At 54.5% G+C, this 24,938-nt stretch overlaps 9 protein-coding genes across 9 annotated transcripts; 3 read left to right on the forward strand and 6 right to left on the reverse strand.

Annotated features, from left to right (window-relative positions):
* Positions 1 to 1,089: 1,089 nt before the first annotated feature.
* Positions 1,090 to 2,654, forward strand: N657DRAFT_694293 (uncharacterized protein; the record flags this gene model as incomplete). The annotated part of the gene is made up of 2 exons (XM_062797278.1): positions 1,090 to 2,181; positions 2,602 to 2,654. The coding sequence occupies exons 1-2, from the start codon at positions 1,365 to 1,367 to the stop codon at positions 2,652 to 2,654; spliced, it is 870 nt and encodes a 289-aa protein (XP_062642374.1). The 5' UTR covers positions 1,090 to 1,364.
* Positions 2,655 to 3,550: 896 nt separating this feature from the next.
* Positions 3,551 to 4,827, forward strand: N657DRAFT_675421 (uncharacterized protein). Its single transcript, XM_062795819.1, has 2 exons — positions 3,551 to 4,212; positions 4,357 to 4,827. Exons 1-2 carry the CDS (start codon positions 3,850 to 3,852, stop codon positions 4,552 to 4,554), a joined length of 561 nt encoding a protein of 186 aa, XP_062642375.1. The 5' UTR covers positions 3,551 to 3,849; the 3' UTR covers positions 4,555 to 4,827.
* An 8,218-nt stretch (positions 4,828 to 13,045) lies between these two features.
* N657DRAFT_583318 (uncharacterized protein) lies at positions 13,046 to 13,534 on the reverse strand (the record flags this gene model as incomplete). The annotated part of the gene is made up of 1 exon (XM_062789667.1): positions 13,046 to 13,534. A coding segment is annotated over one exon (489 nt), but the record flags the coding sequence as incomplete, so codon positions are not given.
* Positions 13,535 to 15,221: 1,687 nt separating this feature from the next.
* Positions 15,222 to 16,050, reverse strand: N657DRAFT_651075 (uncharacterized protein). Its single transcript, XM_062794084.1, has one exon. It carries the CDS (start codon positions 15,911 to 15,913, stop codon positions 15,494 to 15,496), a length of 420 nt encoding a protein of 139 aa, XP_062642377.1. The 5' UTR covers positions 15,914 to 16,050; the 3' UTR covers positions 15,222 to 15,493.
* A 1,848-nt stretch (positions 16,051 to 17,898) lies between these two features.
* On the forward strand, positions 17,899 to 18,264 carry N657DRAFT_685083 (uncharacterized protein; the record flags this gene model as incomplete). Its single annotated transcript, XM_062796744.1, has 2 exons — positions 17,899 to 18,121; positions 18,170 to 18,264. 2 exons carry the CDS (start codon positions 17,899 to 17,901, stop codon positions 18,262 to 18,264), a joined length of 318 nt encoding a protein of 105 aa, XP_062642378.1.
* A 631-nt stretch (positions 18,265 to 18,895) lies between these two features.
* Positions 18,896 to 19,827, reverse strand: N657DRAFT_368357 (uncharacterized protein). The gene has a single exon (XM_062787021.1). The coding sequence runs from the start codon at positions 19,639 to 19,641 to the stop codon at positions 18,973 to 18,975; it is 669 nt and encodes a 222-aa protein (XP_062642379.1). The 5' UTR covers positions 19,642 to 19,827; the 3' UTR covers positions 18,896 to 18,972.
* A 578-nt stretch (positions 19,828 to 20,405) lies between these two features.
* Positions 20,406 to 20,974, reverse strand: N657DRAFT_368362 (uncharacterized protein). Its single transcript, XM_062787023.1, has one exon. It carries the CDS (start codon positions 20,870 to 20,872, stop codon positions 20,519 to 20,521), a length of 354 nt encoding a protein of 117 aa, XP_062642380.1. The 5' UTR covers positions 20,873 to 20,974; the 3' UTR covers positions 20,406 to 20,518.
* Positions 20,975 to 24,600, reverse strand: N657DRAFT_368361 (uncharacterized protein). The gene is made up of 6 exons (XM_062787022.1): positions 24,322 to 24,600; positions 24,156 to 24,215; positions 23,760 to 24,108; positions 23,236 to 23,588; positions 22,852 to 23,162; positions 20,975 to 22,788 (listed from the first exon to the last, which is right to left on the reverse strand). The coding sequence occupies exons 1-6, from the start codon at positions 24,486 to 24,488 to the stop codon at positions 21,077 to 21,079; spliced, it is 2,952 nt and encodes a 983-aa protein (XP_062642381.1). The 5' UTR covers positions 24,489 to 24,600; the 3' UTR covers positions 20,975 to 21,076.
* On the reverse strand, positions 24,156 to 24,873 carry N657DRAFT_651079 (uncharacterized protein; the record flags this gene model as incomplete). Its single annotated transcript, XM_062794085.1, has 2 exons — positions 24,322 to 24,873; positions 24,156 to 24,215 (listed from the first exon to the last, which is right to left on the reverse strand). A coding segment is annotated over exon 1 (202 nt), but the record flags the coding sequence as incomplete, so codon positions are not given.
* Positions 24,874 to 24,938: the final 65 nt, after the last annotated feature.

Genomic DNA, 24,938 nt, shown 5'->3' on the forward strand with positions numbered 1-24,938 from the left:
ATATCTTCCACACTAGACAAGCGGGGAGGGAATCCTTTGGAATCCAGATCGAGGACATACTGAACAATAACCGATTCCTCCAGGTCGGTCAATTTGCGCGAGTTAGCCGGAATGTCGCGTCGTGAATGTTTACCGCGTCTTCGGCGACTGAGCTTCTCGTGGTCCACAGAACAGATCCTAGCTGCAGCTCTTAGGCTCAGTTTCGGATCATTCTGGATTGCTTGAAGGGCTAATTGCACTTGGGCTTCGTCGTTTTTTAGGGGCATATTGCGTTGTGAGGGAAAGTCGATACAAAGACGAAAGGTATGAAGGAGTGGATTTGTGGGACGTTCGCATGTCTGGGACGTTCGCTTATCATGTACGTTAGTTGTTTAGCGTATTTATTACTGTGTGTCAGAGTGCAGTGTGGGGCAGCTGCGCTGTGACCCACATATAACCCACAGGATTGCAAGTTCGGAGCGACTTGCGATTCGACACTCTTTTTCAGGGAGATACGACGTAGCTGAAGTGGGTTGGTTGTGCGCGTATCCCCACACTGTGGAAGAGTGTGGATACCATGCCCTCGGTTAGCGTGAGTACCACGTATGGTAGACTGCGACCCCGATATCCGCCTACTCCCGCTCGAGCTGGTCCTCGCCCACACGCCCAACCTCGAATATGCCCGCATGCCCTCGACTACGACTGGAACCTGCATCTCCTAAGCCATTGCCAAGCAAGCACCGTTTTCTTAACAGTTTCATGAAAACGGACCGCGCTAACAGAGGCTCAGAGGCGCCCATTTTCTGCTCCGTGGGCAGGCCAAAAAAAGGCTCCGTCTATCCTCAACCCTAACATTCTAAGGGCCAGATAAGTAGTTGGGTCGGTCAGCTGATCCCTTGTGTTGTCAGCTTCGTTTTTGGAGACTGAAAGTCTCTCTCCTTCCTACTGTACTTCTTGGCGTTCGGCGAGCTTAGCGGGTTTCCGGGCTCTACCACAGTCAGTGTAGCAGCGCAGGCGCCCCACTGCGGGGCGCGGCGCATCGATCCGGTCTGAGGTCTGGAACGGCCCGCTGACACGATCGAGAACGACCACATCTGATTTGTCTCAGGAACTGATTAAACAAAGCTCTTACAACATCGACGAAGGGTCGACACCCTCCGCGACCATCTCCTAGCCCTAATGACAGGGGTCGGAGACTGCGCAGGAACAGCAGACGTGGTCCTGGCTTGCGGTGGGGATGCTTTGGGAGTTGCGTTAGACTGTAGAGACGTTCGTATCCTCACAACCGCGGACCCGACGGGAGGTACTTGAACACTTGGATCTTTGCAAAACCGATCTTCTTTTCTTCTTTTGAGGCACCTGGTGGAAGAGTGTGTCTTTTCCAGATGTCTGGTGCGGCGCGCGGCGCTTCAGACGTCATCGACGTCATGAGAGGCGATTCGGAATCCACAGGAGTGGGATGTCGCCGCCCGCAGCGCAAGAGGGTGAAAACGAAGAGAGCGATGGAGTCAGTGCAACAAGAAAACGATATGGACTGGGAGGAAGAAAATAGTAGTGAGAGAGTGTTGAGAAACCACAAAAATCGCACAGTTCTGGCCACAGCGGCCGAGAGAGCGGCCGAGAGAGCGGACGAGGGAATTCGAGGCGCAGAGCAACCCGCGGATCGTGACTTCAGCAACAAATTGGACATCATCAAGGCAGAAGTTCAGATGCAATTTAGAAAAATCATGGCAGAGGAGGTCGCCAAGATGACGGCCCAGTTGACCGAAGAACTGTCGCAAGCGCGAGAGCAGCTTACCCGAGCCTGCCGTGAGCTCGAGGATACTAGACTGCAGCTCCAAGCCATGAAGGAGGGTCAAGAAGCCCCTTTGGTTCGGCCTGCATATTCGGACGTCGCCCGACGTACACCTCCTGCCAGCATTCCGACCCCGGCCTCCTCCACGGGCCGAGCGGCGACGCCAGAACCAGCATTCTGCACGGTGGACATGACCAGGGTGCCAGAGGAACACATCGGAGAGGCTCAACCGGTAGCCCTTCGCAAGCTCATCGAGAACGAAATGCGAGCGCCTGGCGACCAACCCAACTGGCGTTGCGTTGCCGTCACTAGAGACAGAGGAAACATCAACCGTATTAGGATCCTCGGCAGGAACGAAGAGGAAGTCAAGAAGATCAAGGGCATCATGGAAGCGAAGAAGACGCCGGGTGCAAGAGTCCTTCGAGACCAGCTGTTTGGACTTTATGGGCTTCAAGGAGATCAGGACATATCTTGGGAAATGTATAGTCAGGCTGTAATAGTTGCCCTTTCGGTTCATCCGCCGGGCGTTAATAAATTTTCTTGTCTTGTTGTAACGGGCTGGGCCCGATGCGAGCCTCGGCGACTCTCGGCCAGCACCAAGACCTCTGATGAAGCTATTCCCACTCGCCCCACAGCGCACCGAATCTTCTAGCAACGCGCTCAGACCAGCGCGCCTATGAGGATAAGTATGCTTGCGAGCCACCAGTCTATCGTCTCTCCTTTTCTTCTCCAAGTTCAGTGTACTCGTAGAGTCGTCATCAGCTAGTTGCAATATACTACCTGAGACCGTTACAAATGCATGCATACACTCGCTAACCCACCTGCAGTCAGCTATGTTGCATTTCCCCGCAAAAGGGTGTCGAATCGCAAGTCGCTCTAACCTTGCGATCTCGTGGCTTATACTCTGTATATGTGCCCCGCAACACAGCTGTCCTGCTATTGCCGTGACACTAATCACAGTATCTGCAATCGTGGTTATGCCAGAGGAAGATGTAGACTTCAACTCTGTTGGTGTTGTTGACGATGTCTACACGAGCCACGCGGTGTCCCAATCTGACCTGCAAGCACCAATCCCCCAGGGTCTCAATTGACCTTGTTGCAAGGTTGATTCTAGCCGATCGTGAAGTGGACTCCGGGCTACACGTGTAGGGGCCGTGTTCTCAAACCCCAGATTTCTCAAGGACCCCAGTAGAGGTTGCCGCAGCCCTACACTACGTGCCATCTTATTGGGACACCAATCGCTGATTGGAGCTGAGCAATTGCCATTCTGGGACGCCAACTACAGTAAAGTATCCAATCAAACGCCAGTCAGTCGCTCTCGCCTTACCCTACCCAGCAGCTGACTGTGCTTGTCGCGTTGTTGAACCCCAACCCTGGTTTGTTTGCGAGCGCCTGACTTGAGTACGCAAGACTTGAAACTCAACGGTAGAAACGGCCTATTTTGATGCAACAAAAACTACAACAATTGGGAAGTCATTGTGGACTCCACTATATGCTCAATTTTCTCGCGTTGATAGTGCGTCGCTGGCTGTTGAAGAACAAGAACTTCAAATCGTGGGGTGGACCCTGTCTCTACTAGTACAGTAGTTTCGCGCTTTGTATGTACAGTACACGTGTGCTGGAGAAGCTGACCTCAGCTGACCCCAGAGCAAAGCAACATAACTACGTATACAGTCCCAAAACTGCAATCGCTCAGCTCCAATCAGAACGAGCAATCGGATGCAACAAATGCGTGTCCAAGGCACAATCAATGCCTTAGCACCAGGTAACTAACCTTAGCGAGGTGACACCGTGGATGAGACGAGGCTTTACAAATCAACGTCTTCACCGGAGGTTATCCATCAACCGTTGCAGACATGGTGATGATCCCGCCGTTGAGAACGACTGAGATTTGATCCGACTAAGCTTGCACGGCAAGATGGGGCAGTTGGCGAGTCTGTGAATTAATCAGCTACGTAGGTGTATAAAAGGCCGATATCATCCGTCCCATCTCCAGTCTCGACTTGACCACCCATCCGACCTCGACCCCGAACACCCACTCCTCATAGTTCGATTCAAATTGACCACTGGAAAACATGAAGATGAAGTTCACCTCGCTCGCCATCCTCATCGCAACCGCCCTGACGGCGTCTGAAGCCGTCCCAACGACGGCGGGCAGCCAGGCATCCAGCACGGGTGTTGCCGAGGGTCTCTGGATCGAGACAATCGACGCCGCCGGCAATTCCAAGGTTTCCTTCACGCCTCACCAGGAGATCGTCAACTCGACCTCGTTTGAGGCTGGCAACGACGTGCAAGAGCGTGCTTCTGTCGAGAAGCGCCGCGAGGGCTGCCACGCATCCGCGCGCATCTCGTCCAGCATTACCGACGCGGCCAATCTCCTTCTTCTCTCCCAATACGCGGGCACCCAAGTGCGGATTGATGGTAGAGCCAGGGCCAGCGTACGTTTTTGTTATCTTTATTGTGTCCCTTTTCTCTGTCCCGGCTCTCCCTCCCCGGGCACTTACCTGATAGGCCACCTGCGTCGTCGGTACTTAGATTACACATGCTATGGGCTTATAGGTTTGCTGACACACTGTCCACAGTACGTGTATCAGAACGCCCGTTCCTTCATCTGCGCCTACTCCCCCGGCTGGAAACCCAAGTCAGCCATCTTGGCCACCTGGGACTGGGTCAAGCGCGTCAAGTGCGGCGTCGACCGCCTGGGCCACGGCCAGGTCCAGGAGGGCAGCGGCGACTGGACTGCGGGATACACCTTTGACACGGACAGATTCTGTTGGTGATTCTGTCTATCTGAGTGGTCCAGTCAGCTCACGCTTCGGCCAAGTTCTGAATATGATGGGGCTGGCAGCGGGTGCCTCGCTGGGCGAGGGAGGGGGACCGGGGGGTTAGTATGTCTTCTTCGTTACCGCGATGGTTTGGGACTTGGGTGAGCAGAGGACCTAGACATCATTGTTTTTTCATGGGTTTTACTTTTCCTTATCAGACATGTAACGTATTCAGGTAGTCACTCGCTTCCATATCATGGTGCGTTACTAATACTCCCCGACGGAGCCACTTTCTTTCTCTACGTGGGTTTGTATCAGTTGATGGGAGGTTGAGAATAAGTGAACTTGATCCACCCGAAACTCGACCTCCCCCGGGCCCCCTGCTGTGTCAGAAACGACACAACGCCGAAATGAAAGCAAGAACGCCATTCACTGGTCTACTGCAATTTTGCCGCCGTCTCACTAGCCCCTGGCTCTTAGGCGGTGCTCGCCCTGTGAATGCCACATAGGAAAGCCGAGAGACGGATCAACAAAATCCCAACTCGGGCGGCCCAAAGCGACCTGGCCAATCTCGTGCTTGGCCTGGATTCAGCTCGGGCAGACGCGAGCCCACTACTCGGACCGTCTCCCCCTGTCTTACTCGGACTAGTTTTATTGGCTGTTTTGTCTCGAGCTCTTCCAGGTTGCGTTCTGCAAGGCTCAAGGCGTGGTGGGCGGAAGGGTAAGGCAGTCAAGCTGAAACTGGTTGCCTGATAATTTCATGTATAGTCCGGGTAAGGACAGGGATGGATAGTCCGAGCAGTGGGCTCGTGCAGATGTGGCAGACGGCATGTCATGGCTGGGATTGACATCCAGGAGTCCTACTATATAAAGTATGGCTGCAAGGTCAGGAGGGGCCAGGGCAATGGTTCACCCATCACTGCACTCCTCCCTTCCCAATCTCAGCTGCAGTACACCGTGACCGACATTCAGCCATGAGATACACATCGCTCACCATCGCGGTCATTGCCGCCGTCATGTGAGTGAGCCGAGCTGCTCCAGCCTGAGCTCCACTTGATTACAAGTCGCCTCGCGGCTAACAGAACCGAACACAGCACGCCGGCCATGGCTGCAACAACCACCCGTTGGACGACAGTCATATCCTCCAAAGCCCGGACTGCACCAACCGTATCTCCCATTGGTTCGACGGAACTCCCAGCCTCATGCACCCAGGGTTCTGCATCTATCCACTTCTACCCACGCGACCCTTGAAATAGATAGAATAGATGGATTAGTCAGCTGGACTGAGATAGAGTTGATAGAATAGAGAGCTATTCTATCAATGTAGATACTATTCACGTAGACTGTTCATGGCTTGCGGATGAAAGATGTTCCGATAACAGGACGCTCACGACTGCTGAACACTTCTACCTAGCCACAACCCGGTCACCTCATGCTATGCCACCTTCAATTTGAAGCAATATCTCGTCCTCAAGCGCCTCCTTGCCTGCATCTCGGAGGGCGATTCCGTCATAATCATCCATCAATCCGGCTTTCACCCACGATCTAATCGTCTGGGCGGCAGAGATCACGTCAGTCCCGAGCCGTGTCCGTCGTGTCGTTACCATGCAGCCAGCAGCGGAAAATATTCTTTCACACTCGGCTGCCATCGGCGGGACGTTGAGCACGTCAAAGGCCATCTTTGCCAATTGGGGATATTCGAATCGGCGGTCCACCCAGTACTTGATGGGGTCGGCCTTTGGGGTAAGGTATCTCCCCTCGATTGAGAGAAGCTAACGATCCAGTTCATCCACCGTTTGTGAAGACGACGGCCTACTGCTAATCATGCTGAGGTTGCGTTTTCGGTGGATGGCTCGCTCGTCCTCATCAAGATCCGAGTGATCCATATCTTGGGAGGTTGGAGATGATACGCTCCATCGAGGATCGGAGTCTCGATCTCGATATTGCTGTTCCCAGAGACCACGTACCATCTTCTCTGCCTCAGCTGCCCACTCGTGCCCTCTCTTCTTGGCGGCCATGGCCTCGATCAGTGAGAGGCCTTGTTCTGGCTGGTCCTGGAGGGCCCCGGTGAGATACTGAAGACCGAATCCGGGATGGAGGACGGTGGCGGCGTAGTGAATGGGTGACTCAGAGATCTTGGACCAGTATTGGTCAAGCTTGTCCCAAGCAGCGTTGACACATCCTTGATAATAACTCGGCGCTGGGCGAGTTTATGCTTCCAGCTTGGCATCCTCAAGCTTGTGGAGCAGTTGATCGAAGGCTGAGAAGACCTCCCAAATGCCATTGAGCCGGGTCGTCTTGCCCCCACGGCGAACTCGGAGCTGATTATCCCCTTCCAACATTTTGAGCCGTTTCTCAAAGTGTTCCAGGATCACACAGAACCATTGAATCGCGCTCCAGTCATCCTTGGTGAGGAGGCTATCGTCAGCAAGGCAGGCGGGTTTCTTGCCAAACACATGAAGACCCGCAAGCGGACCTCTCTGCCTCTGCGAGTGAGACCGCCCGGCTGCAAACTGTGAGCTGGCTTCGCCGACCAGTTCCTCGATAAAAGGCTGCAGCTCGAGCGCTCGCTTCATCATGTGGAACTGGGAAAGCCACCGTGTCGCGTTGTCAACAACCACGTCGAGAATCTTCGTACGGCCGGCGTCTTTTTGGAGATTGCGTAAGAAGTCGGTTGCCAACTGGGAGCGGTGTATCCAGACCACGAGGTTATGCAGGCGACCAATTGGCCCAGATTTCCTCCAGCCCTCGAAGTCGTCTTCGGCGATATCCTCAGGTAGCTGTGCTTCCTTGGGATACATCAGAGCACGGGTGACCAAGTTGAGGATGTGGCCGAAGCAACGAATTCGGATCTGCGGGGCATCACAAGCTTCGAGTCCCTTAAGGGCCGCGAGCTCTGCCAGTGCCGTGTCGTTGTTGGAAGCGTTATCAACCGTGAAATAGCCGAGCTGATCCGAGGTGGTTGCAAGACCAAACTGTTCTAGGACCTCCTTGACGTGCGCAGCCATATTGGCACCGGTGTGGTTCCCTTCCACATGAGGCAGATTGAGAAGGACCTTCCTCGGCTCGAACGTCTCGTCAAGGAACTGAGCGTTGATGGCCAAGAAACCGTGGCGCTTACGGGAGGTCCATCCATCAAACGCAATATGGACTTGCCCAGGGCTCCGCGCCAATGCCTCCGTCACACGACTCTTGTACTTGTGAAAATCGCTCAAGATTTGTTTCCGGACAGCTCGGGGTTCTGGCATCGCTTGTTGAGTTATCACTTGCGGATTGACGTAGTTGAGGGAGCTTGAAGGGCGGGGCTGGTGGCCGCGGTAAAGGGCAAGTTGGTTTCGACAAGCCAGTTGATAATGAGCCGTCGAAACTTCATCTTGTCGAACCGAGCAATCTGATCCTGGTCAAAAGCTTCGTCGGCTTTCCGTTTTTTCGTGAAGACATGGATCGAGGACTGCTGCTGAGTCGGCTTCTTCTTCTTCTCGTACTTGTTGGCTTGTTGAGGGTCTTCTGAGAGGATGTTGTGCTGAACTGCGAGATGCTTGTACACGTTTTCGGGATTCGAGGCAAGGAGGGTGTATGGAACCCTCGGTGGTCTCTTCGCACAGGAGCAGATTTTGCAGAGCCAACGGATGGCCTTGGGGTTGTCTCCTTCCCTGCGAACCTTAAGCCGTAGTCCCAGAACCATGCTCTTGTGATCCCCATCCTTGGCATGAGTTGCACGGCACCATCACCAACTTTGTAGGTTTGAGGGACATCATCCCATGTCTGAGGACGTTGTGGAGGCTCGGAGGGCAAGGTGGTACCGGTATCGCTCGAGGGAGGGTCAAGGGGATCGGAGAGCAGCGACTCGAAGAGGCTGGAGGACTGCGGGCTGTCCTGGGACATGTTGCTCGCGTCAGGCGGAGAGGGCTCAAGTGAGTCGAGGAAGACTTGAATGCGATTTCGCTTCTCGGTTGAGAGAAGAAAGAAGGAAGGAGACATACTGATGGGAGTAAAGGGGCTTTTATACTGTAGATCTTGGCTGAGGCTTGCAATGTTGCAAAAACGCGGTCAAACGCGTCTTCACGGAACCCTGTCATCCTCCATGAGCGGCAGGACATGGTGGTGGATGCTGTTATTTGAGACTACTGGAGTACACACTGAACCCCAGTACTGCCCGCTCAAAGAGAGGCTGAAGGGGTACCGTAAAGTCTCATCAGATCAGTATTGCGAATAGTAAGCCACCATTATGAAGAGTATCTCATTCGCCTCGCCGGAATTTTCCAAATCGAATGAAGGTAAAATGAGACTTGTGACACGATTTGTTGTTGTGAAATAAATCACAATTGTCTTGTTATGTCCACCAACCCCGACCTGAAAAAATGTTAGTGGTAGAGCTGCTCTAAACCGAAAATTGCTGCACATCGACTACCCCGCCAATCGTGGGGTAAACCGACTGTCAGTCCTCCAAACAACTGCCCACCCGAAAACTGTTGTTTTAGCAAGAACTTTCCAATACTTCGAGATACAGTCAAGCGATTAGTACCATTAAATCAAGCAAAATTCTCTCTGCCTGGTCGAATAGTGCGATCTCCTCGGGAACGCGTCGAATGGTTAGGGTCGATTTAGACAAGAAAACGGACAAGCTTCCATATCGATGTAAACCATCACATGTATCTCTAGACATTTCACAACCAAAAGTAGTCGGATCGGATTGAAATATACGTCAATCATCTCAATCCTATCTACAGACTAGTCCTCCCAGGTGGAATCACTTCGATCGCCTTACGCACCGTGTTATGGCGAGGCGTCGAAAATGGGCTTGTTTTGCCTGCGAACAGGCGTCAGCAGCGAAGCAGCAGACACGCGTAGGACACCGCCACAAGGCAGAAAAGTATCTTCATGGCAAGTCTTTACATTCGAAAAACTAGAGATGACACTACCCAGATATATAGAGTGCTTCTGGCCGAGATCTTGGTGGGTAGCTCCTGTTCTACCTGAGAGGCTGATGTGCAACACGGGGCGTTTGCCAAGTTCCTCGTCTACTCATTGACTGTCTCGGAACTATAATCTATCTGCTAGTCTCTTATGAATACGGGACATCAGAGATCTACTGATGGCTCTCTTTCTTCCGGCACTTACATCATTCTAACACTACCTGGGGGTGATGTGGTGGCAGAGCCAGGCACGCGGGAAGGTTACATGTGACCTGTCACATGACCAAGGCCGGCTGGCATGGGGCGGGATACAGCGGAAGAGACCGGAGTTGCACTGCCGTAGAGGGCCAGGGGGCGGTGGTGGCTGGGGGCAGCCTCGAGAAGGCTGTGCGAGTTACTCTGCAAAGCGCCAGATATTAGTAATCACTTGGCAATCTACCCACTTTGAATCTACGTAGATGAGGTTCGGGTAGAGTGGATAGAAGCTTGGCAACAGGCAGCATAGAGTGGATAGAAAGCACTGCTTTCTATCCACTAGTAGATTCAAAATCTACTTAGGTAGATAGATGCAGAACCCTGCATGCACCACCCGGCCGCAGCAGACATGGTATGCTGAGACTGGTTGCGGCGAATTCAACTATCACACGGACATCGCGTGCATCGCACACCGTAAGTGATCGCAGCACCCAACATTACCAAGGATATAGACCAGCTGACCGAAAGGGGTCCAAACCGTATTACGGCCGCCGTCGCATTGCCTTGCAGATGCGATCGCGTGGTCGTCAACCCGACCACAACCACCGTCTGCGCGACGGTCCATGACACCACCCGCAACTACAACTGCCAGTCGGTGTGGGGATACGCAACCGACACTGAGACCAATTACCCGCCTGCTCCGACAGTGACTGCTGCTTAACGAACTGGGGAGATCGGATGCGGCCCGGCGACGCGGAACGGGAGGGGTAGTCGGATGCTTGAAGGCGATCAACGCTGCGATGCTGCGAGGGCGTATCGGGTTTTGAGGACCAGTGCCCTTCATTGTTTTCTGCCTACAGGTCCTACTGCTCGATATTAGCCTGCAATAATCAAACACTCGCATTTCCAGAGTCACGATGCGGATCCCGAGGTCTTGGTTTTGTTCTTTGGCGATGTTTCGTGTTAATTTCCTTCTCGGCCATGTGTATCTTTCTCCGATCGGGCAGTACGGATGGTCCGGGTGGAGCAAGGGACGATCGTTCTCGCCATTTCTTTGTTGGTGACGTCTACCGTGCCCTGTAATTTGTTGACGACAATATAATTCCCTTGTTCGACACGTTAGATCTTTGATAACTCCTTGGACAGCCCCGCGGTAGAATCAGATCCGACCGCCTGGTTAGACGGGATCAAGGTAGCATCCCTCAGTCTTCAACGAATGGCCAAGTGGGCGTTAAGCTAGATAATCAAGACCAAAAGCCTCACCCCAGCCTCCCTCAGTCGATCTCCATCGCGACCAGGCTGACCTGACTCGAACAGGGTCTGCATTTCCTCCAGCATATCGACCATTTGACGGCGCGTTGTCGGACCAGCCCCAAGCTGTGGACGAACCTGCAGCCACCATCTATCAAAGCACCTCTCCACGCTGACCGTTGCAATACTTTCAAAGTTGACGTCGCAGTGTCCTCTTAGCTGTTTCCTGCCACGTGGATGGATGGATGGATGGAATTTATTTCGCCCGGAGGCGCGAAGCCTAAAGGGCCTTGGCACGCTAACTACATCCAATTCGTTGACGTTCAACCATCAACTCGTACAAGCCCTCTACTCTCTCCCCTTTTCTCACGCCACCTGTTGCCTCTTGACTTAGTTTAGCAGATCGACTTGGAGGCTGCATTCTCCAAGTGTTCAGCGTCCTATCTTCAGCAGCTAAAGCGGGATCTGCTGGCTGAGGCTGTGTAGTGTTAGTGGAGTTCCGCTACTGTGATTGTCCCAATCTTCGTTGTTCCTCGTCAAGATCCAATCTCCCTGTCGCCATTGCGTACTTGATCGTTGCCCGGACTGCTTTCATGTCTGGCGACCACATCTTTGGATCCGATGGTGCTTTCCCTCCCAGGTAGAATGAGAGGCTCCCTCGTCTTGCCACTGTGCATTGCAACATGTCCTCCCTCAGAGCTTCCCATCTCAGGAAGATGCAGGTGGCCGTCCCACAGCATGTCACGTGGGTCCTCCAGGGCACACACCACATTCCATCTTCTCTGAGACCCAGGTGTGCTGTTGCCAGATCGTTAATGGGCGTAGGTGTTGCCATGATCAGATTTTCGGTAATGCGTACAATTATTCCAATTGAACTACTCAGACTTCTTTATTCTAATTCATATTTCTATCCGTTTCGGCTTGACAGCGCTTCTGCTCCAGCTCTCTGATCAATGCTTACCCTCTTGTCCTATCTACTGAACTGCCAACTCGAACTGCGCTCCAATACTAAGTAACAATGGGTATGGCGGCTCGGCATTCCGGCTCGGCAGGCTAGCTCAGCCAGGCAGTTTCGGCACGGTCGCTCAGCTAGGCAGCTCGGCAGGGACAGCTCGGTAGCTCAGCAGCGGTAGCCCAGCAGCGCCACTGCAGCTCAGGTCAGCACAGAGGCGACGGGAAGCAGCCTCTTACCTCCCGCTGCTGAGCTGCAGTACCGCTGCCGAGCCACCGCTGCCGAGCAGCCGTTGTAGCTGAGCTGGACTCTATGCTGGGCTGCACATCAAGATCCAAGCCCAGCTCCCTCAAACTCCCAAAACTTAGCTCCAAGATCCCTCGGAAAACTGTGTTTGTGGTCTTCTCTTCTTGTAAAAACAAACTCAAGAAGACGAAGAGTCTGATTTCCGGGGCGTATATATGCTATTGGGGCTGCCGCGAACGCGAAGCGGAACGTGAAGCAGCGACGTGAACAAGGAAACACGAACGCAGCCCAACGCAAGCTAAGCCACAGCGAAAACCCGCCCAACCCTTGCGACAGCGAAAACCCTTGCGACAGCGAAAACCCCTTGCGACAGTGAGAACCGTTGCGACAGTGAAAACCCTTACGACAGCGAAAACCCTTGCGACAGCGAAAACCCTTGAGAAAAAACCCTTGCGACAGCGGAACCCTTGCGACAGCGAAAACCTAAGCGCCAGCGAAAACCTAAGCGCCAGCAAAAAACCTAAGCGCCAGCAAAAACCTAAGCGCCAGCAAAAACCTAAGCGCCAGCGAAAACCCAAGCCCAAGCCAAGCCGCAGCAAATTCCAAGCCAAACCAAGCCAAGCCAAGCCACGGGGAAATCCAGGCCTCCACAAATTCCCCAACCCCAAAGCCACAACAATACCGCCGCCACCGAAAAACGTGCCCTAGTTCCCAATGCTCTCCAAGCTATCTATTGTCTTTTCGACGCGCGATAATCCAGATATCGTGCATATTTGCTGAACGATTCGATCTGATTGCCCATCCTGCTTCCTCGGCGAGACGAGTACAAAAGCGGACAAACTTGATGGGATGCCTCTGGAGAATTTTGGCCGCAACTAGCGCTAAAGTCCGGTTGTCTGTCCGTCTGAAGTCTCTGCTACAGTATAGTTAGCATGGGAAAGAAAAGCTACCGCGACGTGTGGGAGACTGTGTACATAACCGTCTCAGCTTCATCTGAGTAGATAAGAAGAAATAGGGGTGATGGGCCTGCAAGCGATTTCACACGCTTGCCGGTCCGCCGGTGTTCCAATATTACATCCCTCAACCCTCGCCTATCCGAAGGTCTCAGAGCGTTCTCGTATATGTCAATAACAGCATTGATGTCGCGATCACCCCGCTCCCGGTATGCTTCTCCATTCTCTCTCTCAGCCCTCACAACGGGCTTAAGGGAATCACATAGCGTCATTAGTCGAACATAAGCTAGCCACCGTAGCACATATGTGCTCTGTTTTCCAGAGATAACTCTGTCCACAGCTCTAAATGCGGCGGTGACCCGGGCGTCCGAACTAGCGACATTAGGAGGTAACGTCGTCTTCCGGAGTAATGATGTCCAGTCTTCCCATATTTTCTCACAGTTGTTGGCGAAGCTCTCGATTGCGTCGCGTCTGACAAGCCTGCTGGGGAGGGATTCCAATCCCGTTGTCCTCTTGTGCTTCTTGCCAAGGCGTTGCACTGAAACTCTGGTTGATTAGCTTTTGGATTGATAGATCTGACTTCGTCGCTTCGACCTGGAGGGTGCGGTTCCGGCCAAGCTAAGAGGCCTTCCGTCTTTCTGGCTATTAAAAGTGTTCTGCTTCATCTGCGGATGCTCTGGCTTATATGGCTGGTAGACAATATATGAACGGAGGAGGTCGCACTACTTACATATTGGGCATCCTTTGGTGTCTCGACGGTTGATGGACACAGGGTGACAACCGAATGTGTTTTTTCCGGAACGGATCCCATTGGTGTTCAATTCAGTTGGTCCGTCAATGTCCATGGGGTCGAAATCGACAGCGCTCGTTTCAGTTGGCCCACCGATGTCCATTTGGCCGGCGGCAATCAGCGCTTTATCAACCATCGAAGCGGAGGAGTTCGCACTACTTACAAGTTGGGCATCCCGTTGGTGCCGTTGACGTCGCTGTTGAAGTGATAGGGGCCGCCGCAAGGTTCTCCTGAAGGGCCCGGATCGCCTGCCAGCTGGCTGCTTGTTCCGACCGCAGTGCCGTCATCTGTCCATTGAGCTGCATCAGCAACTCCATTAAATTGGGAGTCACAATGCCCCCAGCCATCGTTGCGTCGTCGTTGGCCATTGTTGTTGGTCTGTCCAGATGGCCCTAGTCGTCGTCGTCGTCGTCGTTGTCGTTATACTGATCGTTACCGACAGTTGGTATTGACCAGTGCCGTTGATGTCCCAGTCGATCCAGCTACTCGGCTCCCTTTGACCGAGATCTCCGCCCTGTAGATATACAGTCGGGAATGTGGGATTCGTTCGGCTAGCGGCTTAACCGTTTGCGAGGTTCGTAGTGACAGTGTCTTGCGGGCGACGCCGTAGCTCAACCGGTCGTGGAACGCCGATGTCTTGCAGTGCCGTTGAGTGCCTCGCAGATGGAGGACTTTACCGTTGCCGTTGGGTGCCTCGCGGATGGAGGACTTACCCGTTCGTTGGCTCAACCGGTTGCTGCGCGCCGGTATATTGCTGAGTGCCTCGCTCGGTCGCAAGGACGGTCGCAAGGGCTTAAAACCGTTGGTGTCTCGCCGCCTCGTTGACGACGCAGACCTTCTCTGTCAATGACAATTACGAAGAAGGAAGCTTAGTTATAATGTAATAGTCCCAGTCGTCGTTGACATCCTGTCGTTCCAGTGTCCGTTGGGACCGTTACACTCAAGCGTGGAACTCTCAAGGGGCGGCAAGGAACTTGAACTCGGGGAATGATCCACGGTCTGCACGCCTCTGCTGGGCGCCTCCCCCTTCAAGTATGGCATGCGAGTGGTGACAAGGACGTGTTTCGGTGCCAGAAACTCGTTCTCGAGGCCTGTTTCGAGTTCCCGTTCCGGGGGTTGGTTTCGACCTGTGCACCCCCAACGGAGCAGGCTACGAACCGGGCAGACGCCAAAGCTACCACAATATCATGGCTTTATAGTCAGGCGTGTGAGCATTGATTGATCAAGAATGACAGCGTTCCCCCTGCTATTTAGCGGCAGTATGCGGTACGCGTGAATTGATAAGAACTCTGCAATCCGGCCATTTTGAGGTCCTGGATGTGCTCCTTGAGAACAGACTGATCCGGTTGCGGTGACGAGAGACCCATGAACATTCCTATCCTACATACGAGACTATCACAATACCATAGCTGCCCCCTCAAAACATAACTTGTTCCCCGTATCCTACTTGAATCATTCTGTCCATGTCCGTTTCACAAAGCGAACCATTTCCGCTCCCTGCTCACGGATTAGCCTCTCTGCCACAGGAGGGTGGCGAGTTCGGTCCTGTGTGAGACGGAGACCGGCATTCCCAGATAGTGTATGGCCCTCTACGACCGAGGACTGTGAGGAGGAAGGCCAACCTCGACAGTAGCGCTTGATCCCCACCCTACTATAACGCGAACCTGCGTACGCAAGGACGAGTCCTGCGAGGCCGGGGGCTCCGAGCTTGCGTGATGTGCGTGTCCTCCGGGGCTTCGATGGAAATACGGAGCTCTTTGGCGGGTATACCGGCTGGCTGAATGACGATGCTGAGGGTCACTTCGGCTGGGCTCTTCGGTTGACCAAACAACGGTGCCGAAGCACCGGGGCCAAAGAGAGCGTTCTTGGGGTGACTGAACATCGATGCTGAGGGGCCTGTTGGCTCGGCAGACGGGTAACTCTTGGGCTGGCCGAATAACGATGCTGATGAGTCCTTGGACGTGCGAAAGGCAAAGCTCTTGGACTGGTCGGATAGCGATCCAAAGAGAGAAACCCTCGGCTGGTCTGCCGGCTGACCCAATTCTGCGGCATTGCCTTCCGGACGCGCCATTGTATTGCTTTCCAGTGAACGGCAAAGATGCGACTATGTCTTTCGATGTAGAGGACGGTCTGAGTTGATGGGATGATTGGTACTCTGTCGGTTGCATTGCGCAGCAGGAAAGAGACGAGAGTAAAATAAGGACAGAGGGTATGGTGTAACTGTGCGAGGGTGCAGGAGACCTAACGCGGTGCGGGAACGTGAATGCGGGCCGGTTGGCACATCCATGTCCATGTGGTCGGTAATTTTGTCAACTGTAGAAGCCTCGAAACAATTGTTTAGACTAGGCAATGAAAAGGTTTTGTACTGTAGTATTGACTTGGTGTCCTGGCTAGGGTGCAACTGTAGAGAAGTGGCTCTGCCATGGAGTCGGAAACCCGTTCCGGAGCCGCGCTTTTTGAGTTCTCGTTCTTGGGGTAGGTGGCTCTTTTAAAGCGAGATAACGTTTACAAGGTCTCAATGGAGGTTAAGGCTTCATGCTGTGGTTCCTGTTCATTGCGGCCCAGATGAGGCGTAGGAAAGAACAGTTTATTGTATGTCGAACCTACCTCTTCTGTGCACCTGGATGTGTTTGGGTTACTAAAACCTGTTCTCGAGGTAGGTCGTCCGCCGGGCGTGCATACTCCGCAGGCATGTATCATGGAAAGAAGGCGCTTACGAAATCCCTATGCCCATTCCTACGGCAAGAGCTGGAAGACCATGTTACAGGACAGAGTGATGCAAAGGTCCTTGTATAAAAATCAGCTCGAGAGCTCAGCTAAATACAGCTGTGCGACCCGCTTTTGTGGGGTGCCCTGCACGTGCGATGTGGGGCTCATTGAGCACTTGCCAGTGACTTTGTCACAGGTGGCATTTGACTCCCAATCCAGATGGAAATACACGATCTCCTGGAGAAAGGAAGCCGAGCCCGCGGGAAGTTTCGTCTAGTGAATCAGGCGTGGCAGCAGGCGGTACGCGCACCCTCGAGTGCACTAGGCAGACGGACGACGTAGCTATTGTTAGCTGGTTATGACAGCCGAGTTATCATCGCCTGAAGCACGACCAGTCGCACTCGTGCGTGTCAAGCATGCGAAGGCTTGGCAGGCGACGTGTACCATGGGTGTGGCCCTGGGCCCTGCTGCAGTAATATCAGTCGCACGGGAAGGCTTGTTTGCGCCTTGGGTATTGCGGTAAGCCTGTAGCGAACAGTCGCAGGGACGGCCTGTCTGCAACTTGTACCATGGTTGGTATTAGGCGAGCCTGTAGCGAACAGTCGCAGGAGACGGCCGGTCTGCAGCTTATACCATTGTTGGTATTGCAGTGAGCCTGTAGCGAACAGTCGCAGGGGACGGCCCGCGAGCGACCAGTAGCACGGTACCGGAGCGAACAGTCGCAGGGGACAGCCCGCGTGCGACCAGTAGTACGGCGCCGTAGCGAACAGTCGCAGGGGATGGCCCGTGTGCGACCAGTAGCACGGTGCCTTGGCGAACAGTCGCACGGGAGCGGCCAGTGTGCGACCAGTATTGCAGCAACCCCGGGCCCCGCTAGGGTACCAGTCGCAGGGCAGCCCGCCTGCGCAAATGGCCGGCGTGCGACTGGTACGAACGCGTTGGCAAATCCGGTGTGCGAACAGTACTATTGCTGCTAGCGCGCTGCTGCGTGTGGTGCAGCCAGTCGCTCCAACCCAGCGTTGCCCCGATGACGCGGTGCGACCAGTACTTCCCGTACAAGCCAACTGCCAGGGGTAGCACGGTACTGCCGACGCGGGGTGCTAACAAGTGGAGCGCGACCGGTCGTAAGCGCTGTGCTCCCTGCGAGAACAACAACGTGCGACCAGTACGCGTTCTCGTGTGTTGCATCTTCAAGAACCCGTTCTCGAGTCGAGACTCCGGGAAGGACACATCCTCGAGTCTTATGGCGAGGAGGCGCCATATGTGATCCCGCCTATATTACCGGCGCCATGGACCGCCATACCCTCCGCGCCTGCCCACCCCAAGCCCAATCGTGCCTCCTTCATCATGCCTCACCCGATCATCGTCATTGCCAGCTTCTTGACCGCGATCAGGTCGACGTGGGAACTCTCGCGTATGGTCCGGGAGAAACGGGCTGCCAAGACTCTGAAGACCGAGGCAAAGAGCACCCTCGTTCTTCTGCAACAAGCCTACCGCAAAGGACTGCTCCTAGAGAGAGAGTTCGACTACCTCTTCGAACGCTTGATGCGTGCAGAGGCCTGCAACGACGGTAGGTATGCTCACCGTGCCTCGCGGTCTCGCCGCTCACGCCTCTTAGTTGCCGCACTGCAGAAGATTCGTGCCGACTTCCAGGCCATCCTGGCAAGGCCATCTCGCCGACGGGTGGAAAGACAGAGGGACATGGATTACTAAGCTGGCTCGCCCTGGTACATAGCTATAGGATAGTGATACAGGAGACATATATTTCCCTCTGCTTCTCCCCTTGTAACGGTCTCAGGCAGTATATTGCAACTAGCTGATGACGACTCTACGAGTACACTGAACTTGGAGAAGAAAAGGAGAGATGACAGACTCTGGTAGCTCGCAAGCATACTTATCCTCGTAGGCGCGCTGGTCTGAGCGCGTTGCTAGAAGGTTCGGTGTGCTGTGGGGCGAGTGGGAATAGCCTCATCAGGGGTCTTGGTATTGGCCGAGAGTCGCCGAGGCTCGCACCGGGCCCAGCCCGTTACACCCCTCTACGTGACTCCGGCTAATTTCCTCCAAGAGGGAAAGGTAGAGAGAGTAGTCGTGAACCTTTATTGCGTTAAAGAAGTGGGGAAATACGCCGCGGCGAAGGTGTCGTACGAAGTACATGGGATCGGCGTCGGTACTATGCCGGGGGCATGGCGACTCGGAGCGACCAGGTCATCGCAGTCCGTGTGGCTGTTGGAATGTGAGGGGTGCGTACGAATATCCAACAGTCTCTAGTATTTCTCAGCCTGTTGTATATATAATCTCTATGTACACGCTCAAGACAGCTGCCGCCCCCCAGTAAATAGCCTACTCTGCGTCATTGCGGCGACAAGCTGTATAACACCCACTTATCTCCTTTCACTTGTCTCTTTCCTACTGCAAGTGAAACTAAGAAGGCGGCGTATCCTTAACAACCCATGGGATTCCCTGAATTTTCCCCCAAATATCTGTTGGTCCGGGAACGCAATCGAATCTGACCGCCAAAGCAAGATCATCCGGTTCAACTAGGAGCCCGAACGCGTCCACATTATCCATGCCTGAGTTCGAGTATTCCATTGTGCTCAGGTTGAGGTACGGCAACCTGAAAACAGAGCGACCATATTTCGTACCTTCGTGGACAGCTCCAGGTGCGGAACGGTTGCATCGTACACTGGCCAGCTTTGACCAGTGCCAGCCATGTAGTCCCTCGTTCTCGTGACTTTGGTCCTGCCATTGTGTCGGGCATAGCTCGATAATAGGGACGCTACTAGCCCCGCCGGTACTCGCATAAACCAGTTGGACTCCATTCTCGTTTTTCTTAGTCTCCAGCCACTGGGTCCTGTCCAGAAAGGCGCAGTAACTTGGACCTGGACGTTCGCTGCCTGGGATGGGAATGAGACTGTTATGTGTGAGGACGCCGTTGGACCGCCCAAGTTCCCGAGTTTGTCTAGACGGGCCCCAAACCACGCGTCCGGAATCGGTGACGGCGAAAAAGGGAACTCCTCGCCTGGCTGCTGCTGCTTCCTCCTCCGCGCCAGCTCCTTGTCGACGCCCCTGCGGACCCGAACTGCTAACCATAACCTGAGCGTTGATCTTGACTTATCGTAGGTGGTGAGCGGATATCTCCTTATTTGGGACAGTCTAGTCGCCCCTATGGACGGGGTCGAAGAAGGCGGAGGTCCTGCAACGCAGCCGGATCCCCTTCCGGTTGAATCAAACAACGAGGGCAAACCTCCCCTTTATCGAGGAAGAAGAAGGGGAGGAGGAGGAGGAGGAGTTGTAAATAGAAGTTCTTTGCTAAATAGTTTTCACGTTCAATGCTGCATCAACCCAATTGGTCTATGAAAGCTCGGTTTATACAGATGAGAGCTCATTAGAAGACAGAGAGAGACAGGCCGGAGTAGAGCACCGAAAAACCCGCTGTGCCATAGCTCCTCCATACCCCAATCAATGCGAAGCGGGGCATTGGTGATACCTACCGTCCATACAGAGCCGACGATCGCCCTCGCCATTCCACCAGGTCCGACTAACCTAGCCCAGGGCTACGACGGGCTATGCGGGCGCCGTCGACGGCCTTCGCCTGTCAAATTACTGGCTTGTTCGGTGGTTCCAGCCTTGGGTTAAGGAGTTATCTTTTGAACTTTCCCAATGGCGAGTATATCCCGTTTCGGGGCGCTGCACTGACTTGAACGCAATCGCGTCTCTGTGCTGCGCTCGAGCCCGCCCTAGGAGGCTAAGCGCCGCTAATGCAGTGTAACCTTGTCAGCCACCAACATCCATTGCGCCGGTCTTCTGCACGCCACGATTTTGAATACTCGAGTAGAAATGAAAGCTGTCGTCACGAAATAAAGTCGACTAACGGATCAGGCGAGCCTGTTGACGGCATAAGCTTCATGCTTTCTCGACCGTACGCGAGCAGCATACCACATCTGCCCTATTGGGTCTATTGAATGTATCAACTAACTGTTGTACTATCGTCCTCTCGGCTTGGCCTGCTCAAGTGTAAAGAGAAGCCCTGGCGATGGCACCGTCGAGAGAGCCATCCGCAGCCCGCATACCGTAGCCGACGGCCGCCCGAGCCAGCTAACAGCACCTCCAACCGGCCACGCCGGGACGCCGACGATTGCTCGGTCGCTCGGCTGGGTTGTTCAGCATGGTTTCGTCGTCTGCCCCTCACATTTACTGTGCTATACCTCCCAAACCAAGCCACCGCCGTATTGAACCACAACTGGAAACTGAACATCTCACTAACGTTGCGAGTTGCACAGCAGACATGACAGTGTGGTGGCAATTTTGACATCTGATACATGGTTAAGCATACATAGCTAAATGACCGTCCTATCGTCCAGCCTTGAGACCTAGCCCCCCACGTCCTCTCACCAAGCTAGCGGGAGCAACGGCCGTCGCCGCGGCCGGCTATGCGCTTGTTGCGTGTGGGGTTAGGCTTTTGCGGGCCATCGAATACGAAGAGCCGGGGCCACCCACCACAGTGGCTTTAAAGGTCGCAGTGTCCTCAAACCACTCGTGTCCTTAAGACTCTTCTCGAGGGCACCGCAGCAGTTTGGTGCGCGGAAGCGGCCGGCCGCCACGGAGCGAGAAGGGCAGGGTCGACGTGCTCTAGAGAATCCAAATCCAAAATTGCGTTCGGGCCCCCTATATGATTCTGTGTGAGATAGCACGTTTGCTGCTCATCGACAGTCGGCGCGCAGATGATCACGTCCTCGCACGGATCGCTGTCTGCATCATCTGTCACGAAGGGGGAAGGCTCCTTCGTGTACGCCACGTTGTGCTTGGCGCCCCTCTTGCGCTTGGCGACTGGAGCGGTGTACTCGCCGTTCATGTAGCTGTCCCCCTTGCGCTTTCCTCCGACAACTTTTGTCACCGCCTGTCCTGAGGAGTGCTTTTCTATAGCATGCCGGAGCAGCTCCTCAAACCCATAGATCCCTTGCATCTCTCCTGCCGGCATTGTCGAAGGGACGCATGCGGCGCACTCTAAAGGCTCTCCCAGTCTGTGGCTGTGCTGAGCGGTGAAATGTCTCCGGAAGCCGGGTCCGAGGGCGCAGAGATGTCCGCAGAGAAGGCACGGCTCCACGCCGGGAAGAGACCACTTGTGGACGGATCGAGCGTGCGTCAGCCATTCCCAGATGCTCATGGGTTTGACGTCAACTCGGCCCTCACGAGTGCAGGCGCCACAGACGACGGGAAGGCCCTTACGATACCGAGGAATCTCAGTCCGGTTCATGTGGTCGAGGAGAGTACTCGTAGATGCCATGGGTGCCTCGCATAGAAGACAGATCAACGGCGAATTTGACGGACGATCCCGAGGGCTGGCACCTGGATTGACGCTTGGTGTGTGGATCAGGCCATGGGTATGCTCGAGGTGATTGCACCATTGTGCCGGGCCGTGGACGATAACCTCTGTCGCCCCAGCGCGCTTGCACTCGCGACAAGCGAGAGGCTTGTCAAACGTACCGTCAACAAGATGGGCATTCCGGAAGTGCCGCGTAAGGCAAGAGCGGTTTGTGAAGCCTTTGGAGCAGACGAAACAGCAGGAGTCCCGTTGCGGCTTGGAAGCTGCCGCTGTCTCTGGAACCCGAGGTGCCCTCTGGGACTTGGAAGCCGCCGCTGCCTTTGGAACCAGCCGTGGTACACTGAGTGCGATAGACGAGAGGTGCAGCAGCTGCGCATCAATATACCGCTCCGATACGCTCGTGCCGACCGTTAACGACTCGCCGTCTTCTCGCGGTCCTGGGCGAGACAAAAGGGCGGCCACCGGAGCCGCCATACCCGGACCCCCCGCGCCGGGTGTTGGCTCCGGCTCAAGACCCTGGAGACGCAACCGGTCCGCCGCCTTGAAGTAGGCCTGCCAATCTGCGTCGAGCTGCAGCTTGATGCAAGTCTCGATGGTGGTTCTGATTTGCCTGTGAAGCCTGTTCTTCTCACCCTGGTCGGTTGAGGCCTGGATCTCGTCGCGGAACTTGGCGATATCCCTTCGTTCTCGGAACTTCGAAATCTGTTCTTTCGACACCGAGATCGGGGAACCCTCGTCCCGTGTAAGGGACATATTGCGAAGGTCGTTGAAAAGCGTTTCATCCCGGCGCACCGCTTTGGGCCCATACGCTAATGCGGCGAGATTAGGTCTCACGACGCCTGTTTGGTAGTCGTTTTCGAAAACGGCTCCTGAGTGACTCATCACATAGTTCCGTAGGGCACTTGACAGGCTTTCTGCAATGCGTGTTAGTTGACTATGTAACGTCTGGCGGCGGTCAGTGTCCAGAAGCAACATACCATCCATGCGGGCTCCAGCACCCACGCGAAAAGCATAAGGGCGGATAGTCTTGCGGCAGCCTATGACAAGGAGGCACCGCATCCATAGCTCGTAAAACACCGGGTATGCTAGGGGGAAAAGAGGCTTGTCCAGGAATTCCTCCTTCCAGGGAATGTCGATACGGTCGGTCTTGCCAAGGACTGGACGGTGGAGAAGGTCGTGGGCCGATTCAAAGCTGATTGCCAAAGCGTCCATCTCTACCGCCCGGGCAATCACGAGGCTTGCCAAACAGAGGACAGGATAAGGCACGAGAGTGGTAGAGTAGGCGACGCTGTTAATGGGGGTTAGGGAGACACACCTCGTTAGCCATCGGCCTCGCATCTGCTCGAGATGGAATTGCTTACGATTTTTGCTTCCTGTATTTACAGGTCATTTGAGTCGTCTTGACTTTGTTCCGACCGATGTTGGGTGTAACAATAATCCTCGTCCGGGTCCTAACATCAGGGTCGCGCACGACGGACAAGGTATACTGCCGACACTTGGTATTCATAAGGCTGCCCGGCCGGAAACCGCCGGTACTGCCGAGAAGGACCGCAGCGTGGAACGACACCCTCGTAAGTGGCGGAGCGGGTATATCCTCAGCCCGCTGATATAGCGCGAGAAGAATGAGGATGATATCTGCTGCTGTCGCTTCAACCTTCACGTACAACGTGTTTATCTCCAGGTTAAGCGCTGGCGACAGTTTAAGGAGAATCCACTAGCCAGGCACTGGTCAGTAAAACACACTAATGGCAGAAGCACGACGGACAGAGTGCGCGAAAGAGGAGAGCTGGAGACGAAGTTACCACGTTAGGGATACAATGAAGTGTAAGGGGACCGAAAAATTTCAAAGGGGAAAAGGGAATACATCCAATTCAGCGTCACATACCTGGACAATTAGATAGGCGGGTCCCTCACGTCGTTCGCCTTCTTGCTCCCACTTCAGAAAAAGCCGGTCAGCCTCCAGGTATTTCTCCTTTTTCCGCAGCGCTTTCCGCTCGCGACGGAGGACCTTGAAATCGGCCGCTGCGACAAGCCTCCGCCAAACCTCAATGACACTATAAGCGGAGTTCAGTGTGCGGACCATGGCGCGCTCCTCCGGCCCTAACACGACACGTTCCTTGACGGAGTTTTCCACATATTTGTGCAGAAAGGCCTGAACTGGCGCCTGAACACTTGGGACCGATGGGTCCCGAGCGAAGTCCACCCAGAAGCGGCAGGGGTCGAGACCACGACAGCTTCACTCAGTTAGCACTGGTTTCAAGCTCGATGGTGGGCCACGTACCTCTGGGGAGTACCGTGGCTGTCCATCTCATCCTCTTTTTTTCGGGTAAGTCCACAGAAACTTTAGAAAATGATAAGATTAGTAACACATCAGCACATTGTCCTAGGCGTAATGTCGAAATTTGGTTTGTGTTGGGGAAGCCAGGGAAGGGGTGGAGAAGACATACTCGGTCCAGGCAGTCCATATTCTATCGCGCTCCGCTTGTGTGCCCGGAGCAACAAAGGGCTGCTCGTTACCCTCCTCCTCTATGACACTGTCCAAGTAATCCTGGAGGAGCGCATTAACGCTTTCCTGGTCCACCTCGGAAAAGCGCAACTGTTGTTGAACCGTCATAGTGAGCTAAGGAGTATGTTAAAAGAAGGAAGAATGACGAGAAAGCAGAGAGGAAGGAAATTCTGGGGTTTGGGTGGAGGGAGGGCAGGAGGGAGGCCACGACGGCATGAGCAAGCCAGCCCAGCACCGAGCCTCGAGGGTCGGACGTAGTTGGTTCGCATCCTCGGCCACAGCCCCGCGAACAGGGGACGGGATCCTGGCGCTGAAAATGCATCTCCATCGCGAATGCGCGGAACGTGTTCTAGAGGACTCGATGGGGGTGAGCGAAGTAGAATGGGCGACGCCTTCCGGCCTCCGTCGCCGGCGTTGTTTGGAGTCGTTACGGAGGCGGCCCCGGTTCGGGAACGCGAACGGGATTTCGTCCGGCAAAACATCGGGCAAGCGTCGGGCCGGGGCAGCTGAGTCAGCAACCGCAGTCGTGCAACGCCAGAGATTTTGCAGCAACAGTTG

This window comes from Parathielavia appendiculata, assembly GCF_033297405.1.
Source record: "Parathielavia appendiculata strain CBS 731.68 unplaced genomic scaffold N657scaffold_41, whole genome shotgun sequence".
In the NCBI taxonomy this organism is placed as follows: Eukaryota; Fungi; Ascomycota; class Sordariomycetes; order Sordariales; family Chaetomiaceae; genus Parathielavia; species Parathielavia appendiculata.